This window comes from Plodia interpunctella, chromosome 9, assembly GCF_027563975.2.
Source record: "Plodia interpunctella isolate USDA-ARS_2022_Savannah chromosome 9, ilPloInte3.2, whole genome shotgun sequence".
Taxonomy (NCBI): Eukaryota; Metazoa; Arthropoda; class Insecta; order Lepidoptera; family Pyralidae; genus Plodia; species Plodia interpunctella.
The window spans coordinates 2012099-2028643 of NC_071302.1; the positions used below are offsets into that span (position 1 = coordinate 2012099).

General features: G+C 35.0%; 1 protein-coding gene across 4 annotated transcripts in view; it reads right to left on the minus strand.

The window, feature by feature from the left end:
- The window catches only part of LOC128672508 (uncharacterized protein), a 79836-nt gene that overhangs the window by 59773 nt on the left and 3518 nt on the right, over window positions 1–16545 (minus strand). For all 4 annotated transcript variants that reach the window (XM_053749710.2, XM_053749709.2, XM_053749711.2 and 1 more), the window contains exons 2-3: window positions 8719–8770; window positions 8019–8114 (exon numbers count right to left, since the gene is read on the minus strand). In XM_053749710.2, coding sequence (XP_053605685.1) covers window positions 8019–8106 — 88 coding nt within the window. In that variant the 5' untranslated portion in view covers window positions 8107–8114; window positions 8719–8770. The remainder of the gene's footprint in view (window positions 1–8018; window positions 8115–8718; window positions 8771–16545) is intronic.

The window sequence follows — 16545 nt, forward strand, 5'->3', positions numbered from 1 at the left end:
GTATCTAAAAAATTGAAATAGTAACCATGTATTAATTTTAAAAAAAGCGCGGACGCTTAATAAGCGTATGATGATCAGCATTTTTGTGCAAATTTTTGGTACAATCTGTAATTTTTTATTTCAAATCAATTTCTAAACAGTTTTTATAGATTTCATGCATTTTCATAGATGCCAAACCATTAACAAGGACTCTATTTTAATAACAATAGAATATGTAATTCCGACTGATATCTACGAGTAAGCTAACACTGGTTTTTATGGTTATGTGATGAGATTGAGGGAGAAAATGGAAAATTCCCCTGAAATGCTTTACTCTATATCTTGCTAGAATATAATTGCATCGCAAAAGAGTATATACGAACGTTGTATGGCTATATACATTTAATTGACTCAAAAACGAAGGTTCATCGCCTGTCTTACGTCAACACATTTTGGCAATGCTATTGTATTGGCTATCAGCTGCCAATTAAGGCTATAGTGTTTTACTCTCCTCATACGATATCCTCGGCAGGATATAGATATCCTATTCTAGGGCGGAATCACATGCTATCTTATATCTTCGCCGTGTCTAAATAGACAAATGTATATAGCCGGCCATACATTATCGCGATACGGTTTGCCGATTTTAGTGGATCAGTATACACTGCTGGTTTATCATTGCGGTAAAAAAAAAGCTGCCATACAAACTACGCAATGTTCATATAATCGCGTCGGCATTTGTCGGAGTTCGACAATAGTGTGTAGCTAGCTGACATAAGAGAAAAAACATGATACAGTATGTACTAATAATACGTCTATTAGTAACATTGGTATTTCTTGTAATCCCATCTTTATTTCGAAGGTAGGTGGAAGTGTGAATCCTAGTACCCGGGTAAGCCGCGGTCCAATCTCGTCTTGGATTGCCCGGCTCGCCGGATAATCCGGATCAGAACCAGTCTGAACCGGTTACAATCAAAACTAGCCGGCCACTACTTTCCTTAGCTCTAATTGTTATGTGTGGGTGGTACTACGTGAATTGATAGACTTTTTGGCTCATGTATAATGTAGCGGTGGTAGTGTAATGCTCATTATGTCCCAGGTTCGAATCCTACTCGTACTACATGAGTTTTTATACCAATTTGTATAGTAATTTATAGTTTAATAAAATTAATATTAATTTATAGTTATTGTTATAGTAATTTTCATCGACCACATACTTCCGGTGAAAGAAAAAAGTGACCTGCACACTGGTTGATGATTTATTAACTTGTGTGTGAAATGGAGAAATCAATGGCAAACCACTCCATCAATAGTGCCAAGAAAGTTTTGTGTGTTTCATTACACGTATCGTTAAATGTTCCTTCTTTCTTTCTTTCTTTTGTTTCGATCAAGTGTTTTTGCATAAGTAATGACAAATTTATTCTAGGTTTCAGAATTAAAATTAATACAAATTAAAAACGAACCATAGAACAAAAAGAATGCCTATTCAGTATAAAGTGGCAAGTTTTATATTTTAGTTTCTATTACAAATTAGATAGGTTCCTAAAAGTTATTCAGAAATAAGACCTTCACAGTCACTTTTTCACGTTGTCACAATAGACATAGGTACATATATTTTAGACGGGTAATTATAAAATCGTGACTGGCAACACATACAGCCAATGGGGGAAGATATAATCTAACGTTTCCAGTCTAGTCCGGTGTTTCTCGCACCACAAAAATATTTCCAAAACGTTGTAATGTCATTTTGAGATTTAAAATAAATTAAGAAAAGGGAAGACTTATTAAATCTATCTTTTAATGCATAAATAAATGCATATACATGGACAAATCACACAGATTCAGTTGCAAGCATGTCAGTTCCAAACTTGTGTTATGGGATACTAACTCAACGATACCGTATTATATAACAAAAGAAACACTTTTCTGTGCAAAAGCTTATTATTTAGATACTATTTGAATAATGGAGGAAAAAAGAATATAACAAAAAATAAAAGGAAAAAGCCATAATAGGAAAAATAATGAGGTCTATTAATGAGATATATTTTTATCATTTCTTTTCAGAAAGTGCTCTTTCCGAAATATTAGTTGTTTGCAGCTTAATATTAAAAATCCTGCTGAAATATGATATAGTTAAGAGTTTAATTACATCCCATTGAAAAAATAATATTGTATCATTCACTAAGAAGTAAAATAAAAGTTTTATTACGATGAATCACTCAACAAATACGTGATGATGCTGATAGAGATATATTTATTCAATTTTATCGGAATATTCTACAGCAGGAAGCGTTCCATTGTTAGCTATATATTATAGCAAGAAAAAATTTAAAAACTTTATTTTTTATATCAAAATTCAGGAATTATGGGAAAGGCATTCGTTTTTCATGAAATAAATTACATAACATTTGCACCAACCACGAATAAATGACTAGGTATGATATGAAACATGTAGCACCTACCGTATCATGTTATAATTTTTATATAGGTTATCGTCTTGTAGACATGACCATAAAATAAATCCGCCATTGCTGTCTCAATTTCTGTTTTTATTTGTTTCTATGGGTGCTTATACAATAAAGTATTATGAAACAAACATTTCACAGCTATCGCCGCTGATATAATCGCTTGCAGTGGACACAGTACTTCAGCTCAGCAAATAAGAGAGCAACGACGCACTAGAATCGGAATTCATCTCTCGAGGAACGTGACTTGCCTTGTATAGAACATACTTAAAACATATTCATAGAGGAATTCATGAATACTAGGCACTATTTGAAATGCGAACAACTAGAAAGTAATGAGATCTACAGATAGATATGGTGAAACTAAACTAAGAAGAAGTTTCATGAACAAATCTGAAACAGTTCATCTTCTTTTCTCGCGTTGGCATGGCATTTTGCCGATTGATTGCAACCCTTATTTTTTGACACCTTCATTAAATTACATGAGAATAATGGATATTTTTTTAATACTATCAGAAGACATGAATAAATTTGGCCTACGGATAAAACCTGGATTGTAGATTTTGATTTGATTGATTAGATACTATTTAGATAGTCTTCAGATACTGTTTTCCTTACAAAATTGTTTCAGTTGACGATCTCCGTGGCCTAATGGACATCATGTCGGAATGCTTACTGGAGGTCCCGGGTTCGATTCCCGGTCAGGTCAAGATGGAAAATGATCTTTTTCTGATTGACCTGCGTCTTGGATGTTTATTATCTAAATATGTATATGTTATTATTGTTGAGTCAGTATCCCATAACACAAGTTCCGAACTTACTTTGGGGCTAACTCAATCTGCGTGATTTGTGCTTATATATTTATTTATTTAGTCCTTCTGGACTAAAGACTATCTTACGAAATGAACGCTAACTTACATATAAATTGTAGAAACTGTTATATGTAAGTTGTCGTCCATTTCATTCTATAAATGCATTGCAATATTCGAAGTGCACCCACCTATGCATCCGCCCACATCAAGTGAACTTTCTATTTCTAACCATATATCCTATGTATTAAGGTTCTGTTTCCTTCTGAAGTGGAGTAGAATATTTGATAGTGCAAAGTGATCGGAAGTGAAAAGTATCAGATATTTACAGGTTTTAGTTACTTTAAATAAGTTGTTTTTTTTTACAATAATGAACACAAATTTTTATTGTCGTCAGAGAGATTATGTTCCATTCAACACGTGACAAAATCTCTACGTGTCTGCGAAACACATTATTTCGAAAATCAATTCGCTAAATCGGCGAACCTTACGGCGATGCCTTCATGGTGCGATGTTTCGTTACTGCGAAAGGTTTATTCAATATTTATAAACATCAAACACCTCTCCGCTGACCTTATTTCCCCGACTTTTGGTTTGTGGATGTAATTTTACTTCTTCGAAGAAAATTGAAATTACGTTTTTAAAAACTTTTTAAATTTTCTCCTGTCATTTTTTCTAAGCAATAGATGTTCTGAAAAGCATAATTTTTGAAACATGAATAATTTCTCAATTTTCAAGACACCTATTAGGCAAGCTGCGCTTATAATAAGTTATTTACTTTATACTTACTCTACTTTATAATTGGAGTTAAAATAATCGCATCAGGAAGGCTTCGCCGTAAGGTTGGCATTATTATCTAAATATGTATATGTTATTATTGTTGAGTCAGTATCCCATAACACAAGTTCCGAACTTACTTTGGGGCTAACTCAATCTGTGTGATTTGTCCTTATATATTTATTTATTTATTTAAAAATTGAAATAATCGCATCAGGAAGGCTTCGCCGTAAGGTTGGCAATTTTCAAAATAAAGGGTTTCGCGAACACGTAAGGTATCAAAAAAAAAAACATGTCAATGCAGTAAACCGTTGAGAAGTTCCCTCGTTGAAAGCCAATCCCTGGTGCATCATCTGGTTATGCTCATAATAATGCATTTTCGTAGAAACTGATGCGACGTGAAGTCATAATACATAATGACGATGATTGTTAAATAATTCTTATGTTACTTATTTTGATGGAACATTGGAGCAAAAATGAGATGGATTCTTTTCTCCGAGATGATGAAAAGAAATTACAAAATAAGGAGGTCACAAAAATAAAGGCGCGTTGGGACTTTGCATAACTGATTCCAGCTTGTAATACTTGTTTTAATCATTATGAGACTAATAAAATTATAGGTACTCTAAATTTTGTTGGACTGTAATTTATCTATTTAAAGTATAGATCTAATAAGAGCGAGAACTGTTGTTCTTGGTGTTTCTTCTATAGCTCTCTCTTAATTGCTTCAGTTTTTGATATGACACGACACCAACTATTGCTTTTATTTGCCTGATTACCTGATATCATATATTTATCTATACTATTATCATAAAGCGGTGAGCGTTTGTGAGTTTGTGGCTTTGTATGTTTGGGGCGGGTAATCTCCGAAAATACCGAACCGATTTCAAAAATTCTTTCACCATTAGAAAGGTACATTATCCAAGAGTGCTCTATAGGCTATACTTTATCTCAAAATTCCTACGGGAGCGGAGCCCCGGGCAACATCTAGTTATTCATAAAATTAAAATACAGACAGACGTGCGGCATATCTCATTTTGCGGTATGGACTCCCTCACCCCACCCGCCGCCGTATTGTCTTTTACACCCCGTATTTAATAAAACGTTTTTTTAATACTGTCCCACTGCTCCGAAAATGGACTCCCCAATTCTCAAAATTCTTATAAATATTCTAACACTTTTATGTTTTAACGTTTTATTTTTTATTTTCATTTCGGAACTCTTTCATTCTGTTTGTCTATTATTTTGGTTCTTGATAATGTCTTGTCATGGTCTTGTATGTCAAACTGAAAGATTGGTTGATTATATTCTAATGTGTAAAGATTAAAATAAATTTTAATCTCCTATTTATCTATTAAGATAGATCTGTAATTAATTATAGGATCCCCAAATATTTTGGGTAAGAGCTACTTTTATTCTTTGTTATTAGAAGCTGTTATTTTGCTATATTTTAGTTCTATGTGAAAAACCTCATCTTAGATAAATATTATATGTAAGCAAATCACCTATATATATCTTATCTATTTACCATCCCTTTATTTTAAATAGCGTGTAGCTAATTAATAGCATGCAATTACTTTCCTTCCATAAGGATTTACGCTCCGGTACCGGATTCCCCTTCATCCTACGGCCACACTTTGAAGTTTTCTTGATGTCTGGCTGATTTGGAGGATTAAAGGAAGTGGTGTTTTTGTTTAGAGACCTTCTTATCAATCGGGATGTGTTAATATTTTGTTACCCACCTATTTAATGGTATTCTTCCATTTCCTTTTTGTTACATTTTCTAAAATTAAAGTCTGTCATTTTTGTAACGAAGTCATTTTTGTTATCCTTCCCTTCTAGTTTAGAATAAATGTTACAATATAAGGGATCTTTTTTTGAACCACGTACCATGTCTATACATTATTTATTTTGTGAGGAAGTGTAAATTGTAATTATGCTAATGAAAAGTGGGGCAAACAAACAGAGCTGCCTAGTTGACAGTCCAATACGGTCGTAGAATCTAATTACGACCCTCGTTTCAATATTACCGTCAATTATACTAGTATTAATCAATTTGTATTTTTCATTTCTACTTGTATTTTTCACATACCGCTAAAAGTATTACATTTTACGTAATTTAAAAGAAATCACGTCTCAAGCAACGGACCATAAAACATCATTACGCGAATTTTCGTCCTTACGCGAGACGGCTCGAATTTATAATCTGGATCCTTATTGATCGTCTTACGACCACAGAAGAGAACGACACGCTATCTTCGCCCTACATTAGATAAGGATGAACACATTTCCCGCAGGATAGGCCGCTCCCTGCGAGGGTATCTGAATCACGCATATGCTAGGAGACTTCCAGGGCTGTGTTAAAGGGTTTAAGCACATAAATACTTGAGAGGAACACCATTTAGGTGAAATAGAGTGAATTTTTTAAGTCTAATCTTACCTATTTTAAATCTAAATGGCATCTTTTTGCATTTTTAGGATCAGTTTACATGTCAATGTAGCAAAAGTATTAGAAATAGAAATAAATATATTCATAGCATACTGATATATATCACAGAAAATGATCAAAATTTTAATATTTTAGTTATTAGAACAAATATCAACTTAATTCAAAATGATGAAATGGACTTCTGTGTTCGTCTTAGGTTACAACGTAGGTATAATTTTGCTTACATAAAAACTTTATCCTTTATCTAGCACACATGTGACCGAGACCCGCCCAGCGACAAAACGACTAGTGATAATGTGCAAAACGTGTGACCGTCGTCGTTTTATGCTTTACCTTTCAGAATATCTTAAAAATACTGAAAAGGTTTGCTCTGATCGAAAAGTATAAGTGTTAATTAAGTTGAAAAGTACATGACCCTAACTGTCCCTAACCACAAAGGTTGGTCAAATATGTGTGTTGACGGCTATAGATAATCGCGAAACAGTTTGCCGAAATTTTACGGATTCGGCATACGTTGCTGGTTTTTCATTGCGGTTAATAAAAGCTCTCATACGCAAAATTCATGCATTCGCGTATACATAAGGTACTTTTTCTTAGATCCATGCTATTGTTATGTTACGCTCCGTCGTAATCCATAACATTGACATACATTGACGGATCAACGCATAACAACGTAGAATTTATATGGAGTTTCGACCTACGTACGAAGACAAAGGAGCACAACGGAGCTGCAACGTGCTGTGTCGTAGTAACGGAGCGTAACGTAGCAATAGGGCATGATCCAAAAATAATGATGTCTATGTAAAAAGATATGCAAGCAAAATGTAGTTTTTAGTCAGCTTTAATATAACCATTTTCAGGATTATAAATTACTATAAAAGGCTTAGACCCGCCCATCTGCAGGCTCCATAACTTAGGATGGTAAACAGCGGTAATAGCCATCTAACGGCCGCTATTAATACTGAATGCAGTGCTAAGTGAAGCTGTACAGGTAAATGTTTCTTATGGTTTCTTTAAATTGTGTATTGAATATTTCGGAGAGTTGGCAGTTAGCTATACTGCGCCTGTCGTCCTGTCCTGCTGTCCTGTTCTGGTAACTTATACTGTGAAAATATATAAAAGTAACTTAACTGTCATCGAATTCTTCATCAATTATTATTAGAAATAAATATATAACAATTTTAAGGACGAAGACGTGAATTATTATTTTTTATAGACTAAAAGTATACGAATGCTTTTTGACTATGATATATTGACGTCACCCCGATACATCACTGTCAATAAGTTCCATATAAATCTAAGATTTTGGATAAGGGCCTTATCCAAAATCTTTGATATAAATTATTGTTAAGAGCCGCGACTTTGACATCCATGGACAGCCGACACAGACCAACAGAAGTTGTTTGAAGACTCGACATACGATAACGCAAGTCGGTGTCAAAACCTATAAAACAAACAAGCTCATCGGAGCTCTGCTCTGCTGCGTAGTCGATACGACTGAGGAATAGGGCATGACTCTTAAACCTGAAAACTACTTACCGCTTGTAACTTGAAGAGTAGTAGCGAAGAGACAAAGGAGCGACAGCGACAGGCTTCCGAGCGAGTTGAGCCAATGTGTCGCGGCCATGCTGTATCCTGACAAAAAAATCACTCGTGAAATCTTTTAAACCATTCACTAGATGGCACTTTTGAAGAGCGCCATCCGCCGGGTGGCGATCGAACTACGATATAACTGAAATTTTCGCTTTTCAGTGAGATGCTTTTTATTTTTCGGGACATTCAACAGATGGCGCTACTGTCAGGAAAATTGGAAAACCGGAGGTCTGAGCAAAAAGTCCCGTTGCGTTTTAATTTCTAAATTCTTTCCGTGTATTTAGTAAGTACTTCGACCTACTAATTCCATGATTCTTTCTTGCTCATTTTTATGATGACAATTTTTATGATGATGATGGGTGGTTATGAAACGGAACGGATATGAAAATGAACGGGAAAAACATAACCTGGAATAACACGTAGGGTACTTTTTACCCCTAAATTCCCGTGGGAGTGAAGTCCCGGGACGCTAGCTGCGTCCCATGCATGGAACACTGCTTCCATACTTGTTAGAGCTATGTTGAAGTAAGCAATCTGATTTCATTGCTTGCCTTCGGAGGAGCCTTGCTCTTGCTCTTGCCTGGAGCTATGTTGAAGCTCCAACAATAATTATTTTCTTATATATATTCGTTTATGCTTTGCTTACCATATCGTCAACATGTGTGGTTGACGCCGCGGCCGTCACAGCCCCTGATCACCTGCAACAAAAACAAATACATACTATTATTATAAATGCGAAAGTCTGTCTGTCTATTCCGCTTTCAAGGCGAACTGATGGACTGATTTTGATGAATTTGGTATGCGTATAGTTAAATACCTTACTTTGTCAAATGACTATAATGGGGAGTGATAGTTTGAAATATTAAATTCTCAAAATTATACATAAGTTAAAAATGTACTTAATAAACTTGGCGCAAAATGTCCTTTCTCATAATGTCCTTTTAATAAAAAAAAAAAACTGTTTTAATCAGTTGCTTATCTAAATTATCATCAAAAACACACAAGGACATTATGCGAAAAGCACATTTTGAGAAATGGACATTCTGAAAATGGATATTTCGAGAAAAGGACATTATGAGAAAGGACATTGTGAGAAAAGGAAATTTTGCGCTAAGACGAAGCTAATTACCTAACAATAAAAAAAAAACAATGAAATGTAACTAACACCACGCAACGGTTGGTTGAGCAAATCACACGCTCATCGTATTGCGGGTTTCCGCACGATATTTGGCACTCTCGCACGACCTGCTGCCAACCAGCTGAGCGGTGTGCAGTCGTGCGCGACATTTGCGGTCGAAATCCTTTTAGCTAATTAAACCTAACGTTTAAAATTATCTGAGGGTTAAAAAGCCTGTCTGTAAATTAAATTTTTATTTTGTGTTTCGCGAATTTGTAGACTACAAAGTAAACTACATAAGTAACTACGAGAAATGTCAAAAATAGTATCCTCAAGTTTCGACATCTGAAATCATACATATATAAAATAAAAATTACCTGCTTTAAAAATACCTTAAATAGTGTAATTAGTTACCTAATGAAATCATATTTCATCAAACAACAAGAAACTAGCCGCACGCGGCTTCGTTCCCGTGGGAATTTCGGGATAAGAAGTACTCTACCTTAATTCCAGGTTATATTCTATCCGTGTACTAAATTTCATAAATAAATGAGAGTAACAAACATACACACATACATCCTCAAAAACTTTCGTATTTATACATAGCATACTGGTACTATCACTGTCAGAAAAGCAAAATAAAGCATCGGCGTAAGAGGGTAATACTGTACTATGAATGTAATGAACAGTATTGCGCCGTCGTTCCTATTACGGCGATGCTTGCTTCAATAACAATTTCCCGATAATCTTATAAGAGTTTCGTGTTATCAAACACAGCTCTGTCATCATACAATAACGCTGAGTTTTTTATTACTAAGTTACGTAGCAATCAACCTTAGGGCCGGGCAAGGGAGGAGGGGTACAGTCAGGTCGTGAAGTTAACGCGAATTTAATAAATCAGGATTTTAGACAATATTCCCGGAGAGGACGGCAAGAAGGCAAAGGGAATTCAAATAAAATAAATGGTTGAAACGATTGTTCCTTAAGATATGTTTCACAACTGACTACACCTAGTGATATATCTGTACTAATAAGTTGTGAATGTAAAAGTGTGTTTATTTGGTCATAGGAACATCAGATTAAGCACTACATTACGAAGCACTTACATTTTTATAAGTTACCGCAATAAGAGTAAAGTGAAAGTGAACAATATCTATGGTCGTAATAAATGAAACTCTTGTGTAGTGGCAATTAAAATGTAAATATATATTGGAAACCAAAAATACAACTCAACTATCGGCGGCAATTTTCTTGACAGTGAAAAATATTTGAAATTAGAATAACGTTGTCAACTTATTTCTCTAATACAATTTTGGTGGCCAGTGCAGTTATTTTATTGTTATTTAAATCCTGGACAGAAAGAGAAAGAAAACCTGATTATAAATTTTGTATGGCTGCTCAGAAATAAATTTAAACTTTTCGAAAAGGATTTCGTAGAGGCACATTTCGTATGTACACGCTACGAAGTGCTACGAGAAATGAGTTACGAAAACTTAAAACGAATCGAACGCTTACCTCAGCGCAGCAGTAACTTTTGGTAGCGTAACAGTAAAGTAATCTGTTGTAAACTGTACTATTCAATATACTGCTCCTATAGTACGTATTGCCCATGTTGTATTTATTTTCCTCAAGTAAATACGGATGCAGTAAATTGTGCTTCGCCGGTAAAAGCAAGATAAAACGAACGGCAAAGGTAAATATACTCGATTGTGCCCGAAAATTAAGTCGATGTCACGCCTCGATACTTCGACACACCGAATCAACGTTCCGTTTCGTGTAAACGTGTGTGAATTAGGTAACATGTAAGAAGAAGAAAAGAAAATATAAAAAAAAGATTGCTCCTATCTTTTCGAGTTCAATATCGGCTAATACTTTAGAAAGATGTTTAACTCTGTGTATTTCCACGATTTACACAAATCTAATGCAGCTCAACTATAAGATTTTTAATGCCATAACATTTTTAATACACACCAGAATTCATGAATCAAGAAACATGCAAAAAGTGAAGCACATTTTACACAGATTGTACATTGTTTTGTAATTAATTTTAGGAAAACAGTGTAATCTCGGCGCAGTAAATCCGGGCATCTTTTCATGTCTAAAACAAGTGTTTTTGTGCACACAAAAGTTTGTGTGTTTATGAAAATACTCACCACAATTAGGTATATCTTGTTTTGATTAGAATGATTCAACTCACATTCGCCAACATTCACATTTCAACTCATATTCACATTCTCGATTCGCCACAACAACCATTCTCATGTCGTATGTGCTTATAGTAAAAACTGGTGTCAAATTTCAGTCTAGCCGCCTATAGGCATCTGACATAACATATACTAATATTGCAAACTTGTGACAGTTAATTTTGTTTACAATTAATTGTGTTTTGCATCGATATTTTTTTTTATCAGCACTCTGATCACAATCATAACCTGTTTTGATATACTTTTTGACTATGTACATATGTACTTTGATATATTATTAGAAGAGAAAAAATTGCATGAAAAGCCCATCTGGCAATATAGTGACCAACATTGTTCAAATCAGTTTCTTTCGGCATTTCATCTCAGCAGTGGTCGTTCCGAAATGTCAGTAGTTTGTAGCTTGTGAGAATAACTATTTAATATTAAAATAAACGTGAAAAAGTGCCTGTAAAGGTCTAATTTCTGAATAAATGGTTGGAATTTGAACAGTAGGCGAATACACAAGCCATATGAAATAAAAAATATTCTAAATACTAGCCAAGGTAATTTTTGGTGTTCGCAATAAGCTAGTTACATTATTTGTCTGCCCTGCGCTCATTAAAAAAGCGCGCACAAGTTTCGCGAGTTTCTTTTGTTTTCTCACATGTCGCCATTTTTTACTGTTACGATCATCATCATGAAACCGTAAACAATCCTCCTTAATCGAAAAGCACCCACTTTACCGAAGAAGGAAGGAAAAGACGTCGATGAAATAAGTCAGATGCGACATTTATCTCGAGTTTACATTTTGACCTCTTAGTCGGAACATCTATCTATATATTATAATCAGCACTCTGATCACAATCATAACCTGTTTTGATATACCTTTTGACTATGTACATTATGTACTTTTATATATTATTAGAAAAAAAAAACATTGTAAGAAACAATAATGGTAAGCCGATCTGGCATGATAGGGACCAACACTGTTCAAATGAGTTTCTTTCGGCATTTCTTCTCAGCAGTGATCGTTCCGAAATGCCAGTAGTTTGTAGCTTGTGAGAAATAACTATAAATATAAAAATTGACGAGAAAAAGTGCCTGTGAAGGTCTAATTTCTAAATAAATGATTTAAATTTGAATTTGAATTTGAACACAAATTTTACATTTTGCATTTTAGCGAACTAGGTAAAGAAAGAAAGACTTGGTTATCACATTATCTCTACATTATTATCATACTTCTTAGTATAAAACAATGTCGCTTCCCCCTGTCTGTCAATCCCTATGTATGCGTAATATGCGTATCTTTAAAACTGCGGAACAATTTTTACGATACGGATTTTTTCAATAGATAGAATGATTCAAAAGGATGGTTTAGGATGTTACCATTTATACTGTTTTTAAACTCAGACATATGCCGACGCGAATGCACCAACATTGCGTGTGCTTTTTCTTCATAGTCGTATTCCTCATGGCTGAGGGTCGTGGTTATTATGTGGAATGAAACACACACAATAACTTTCTTGGCATTATTAATGGAGTGGTTTGCCATTGCCTTCTCCATTTCACACACAAGTTAATAATCAACCAGTGTGCAGGTTTCCTCACGATGTTTTCCTTCACCAGAAGCAAGTGGTGGTCTATGAAAACTACTATACATGAGTAAAATTGGTATACAAACTCATGTGCCACCAAAAATCGGCGAACTCTTTGATGACAGCGTGGAGCCGGCATAACATTGCATAAAAATCCTTCTGAAATAATTTTCACGGGCTTATGGAGCTCACGATTCGAGCTAATTCATGAATATTCAATTAGGTAGTAATAATTTAGTTGTTTGGAACAGCTCCAATCACTAGTTTGCTACAGATTCTAATATTTTTTGCATAATCTTCGGAAATATCTTTGCTTTTTAAAATATTTATTCATTTTTGGCATCCAAGTGTAGTTTGCCGAACGATACGGATTTGGTGTATACATTGCCGACGCGAATGAACGAACATTGTGTTTTGTGAGAGCTTTTATTTGCTGCAATGAAAAAACAAGCAATGTACGCCGAATATATCGAACACTATCTACATAAAGAATACTATTTCACCTACAGCTACTTGCCTGTGTCATTTACGAGCTCACTGCATTTGTGGCGCCAACCCTGGCGTCTTATCTAATTCACCTTTTTTATAAAAGCATGCGGCTTGACGCCTCCAACACCAAGGGTGCCATACGCGCGTTGCCTATTTTGTCTATGCCAAAGTGCGTACATATATAACGCGTTTAATTTATACATTTTGCAAGGAGTGTCCAATTTGTGTGCTACGATAGCGTCCAATATTCTTACTTATATTACTTCCAGTGCCCGCCAAAAGTTTCCTCGCTTCCCCAATAAATAACGTTGGAAGTTATTTAATTTCCTGCGCTTGTTTTCGCCCGCAAATGTCAATAAAAACCTTCGTCTGGCCACCACTTTAGTCCGCTGTATTGATTGGGTGCGAGATTCCATGTGAAATCACATTTAACGCAAATTAAAAATCAAAATTCTTTATTTAATTTAAGATCATATAGGTACTCGTACTACCAATAACTATGATAGTTCACGTTCATAAATGCCGAAGTCTGTCTGTGTGTTTGTTTTAATTTCACGACTAAACCGCCGCCGGACAGATTTATAAAATTTGGTATGCATGTAGTTATATAAATACCAACGTTCAAACAAAGGCCCGCAAATGACTATAATGGGGGTGAAGGTTTGTGTGAAATCGTATGTTCCTGTTCCGCTTTCGCAGAGAAATTTACGCGGGCGATGCCGCGGGCTAAAGCTAGTAGTATTCCATAATTATAGATTCGCATCTAACACAATTGAATAGACAAGTAGAGGCGTGTGGTTCCGCCCTAGAATAGGCCCACTCCATATTGACTAAGGGACACAGCTTTGGTTGCTGACAGGCAACAATTAACATACCCAAGGATGGTTGACGACAGGCAGGCTAAACAAGTAGGGTTCATTTTTAACGCAGACCTCGGGCTTCGGGGTGACAGAGCCCCGAATGCTGCCAGGAATACGCGAAAATGTGACGGCAAAATTTTATTATAACTGTTTTTCGGAAGGGCACGGAAATAATGCTGCATAGTATGAAACAGCGTGTCAACGATCCATTGAATATTTCAGCAGCCCGGATCCTCCCGCTGTAATATTAAAACGAACTTCTCCATAGACATTGTGTGGTACAGACTGGGCTCCTAAAATGGGTCATATTGTACGAATATTAATGTTAACCCCGTGGCACGTGGTGACTGAATAAAAGATTTTCGCGGAGAACGAAAGAGACAATAATAATTCACGCGATTTAAAGCCATGATAGAAATGAAAAAGTGACGTGGTTTTTGATTAAATTAATTTTAGTTATTTATTGGTATTTTGCATGTACATATTTAAACGCATGTAATACTTAATGTTTTGACTAATCAACCAAGAAATTGTACAGATGCAGAAACACTAATTCACTTTTAGATGTTAAGTTACGACTATGAAGAAGACTTCCATTGTAAAAGTTATATATGTAAGTATCGCTGAAGACTCGTCGCCTCACATTTTTATGATCACTAAGTATATTACATACCGCATACGGCGACGATGTCAAAACATGATGGAGATAAGAGCCATGATGTCTATAAAGATGTCGTTATTTTTATATTGAGAAGCATTCAGTTTGATTAGAATTCGAAATGTAGATATAACATACCATATCGATATTCATACGAGTTTATGTTGAAATGATACCATGGAAGTATTATATGTTCCGTAAAGAAGTATACACAGGGTATGAGTTTAATCATTACAAATAAATAAAAATACAAATCTTTATACAATATTATTATGGGCATGTATGAAAATCGTGAAATTGAAAAGAAAGCGAGAATTTGAACAAGAATATTTTTTTTACTCAAAGTTTCCAAATGAAATACATAAAAACTGAAAATATGACCTATTCGTTGGAAACAGGATAACTTTAGCGAAACTTTTCAGTCATTCCCGATTTATCTACGTTCTGAACAAGGGGCCAATAATTCAGGAATATTGACGTCAAGTATACTTGTAAATACTGGACTGAGAAAACATACATAGATAACCCTATGTATATATAAACTTCTTCTAATTTAAGAGCTATGCTCTTGTCGGTGGAGTATACGCCACACCTCTCTATCCTCGGCTTTATTGCTTTTAAGGTCTTGATCACAACGCCTACCTTCTCTTTCAGTTGGCTCGCATAATTCTTCCTCTGTCTTCTTCCTTTCACCTTTCCTTCAAAAATAATTCGTGTCAAGTGGCCAATCATTCTTCCCCTTCTATTTTCTATTTCTGTCAGCAGTCTTCTTTTTTCGTCCTTCAATGCTTTTTCTCTTTGTCCAGCTTATTTTTTCCATCCTTCTCCAGTCTAAAAACACCATCTCATAATGGCCAATCTGTCGGTGTCCTTTTTGATGAGTGTCCATGTTTCGCATCTATATAATGAAAAATATGGACATATATCTATGTAAATAAACTCAAAACACATACGAGAACAAATTCGAAAGTGTTTTAGAGGAAGCAAAAGATAGCAAAAATTGAAGGAATGGTGGTTTTGGTCTAATTATAACTATGTTTGATTGAATATTTTTCGTAATCACCTCGATTTATTTTATCATGTGGTTCTCTTTATTTATACGATTCAATTTTATTGTCTTTCTCAGTCCAGCGTTGGCACATTTAGAAGTCAATGTCAGCTAGTAGCTGCGTTAGCAACGGAAGCAATTTGTCTCAAGTATTGTTTGGCAAGTTAGTTTAATAAACGGTCAACACTCTTGCCAAAACTCCAGTAGAAAATGTTTATATTTATTCTTCGTGTAATTACCTAGCTTTTAATTAAATTTAGGAAATAAGAGATCTGTTATGTTTTGTCATTATTTATTTTGAAATTGCGTATGATGTTATCCTACTACTGACTCTCCCTTTTCCACGGAAAATAGGGGGAAAAAGTGAAAGTAACTGATTCCGGATTCACTTTTTTTCTCAGCGCTTTAGGCGTGAAAACAACCACCTAACCATTCCTTATTTAAGTATTAGTAAAAAAGAGATTAGTCTCATTCCACAAGCTATATTTTATGCCGGCTCCGAGCTATCGTCGAACTCAGACAG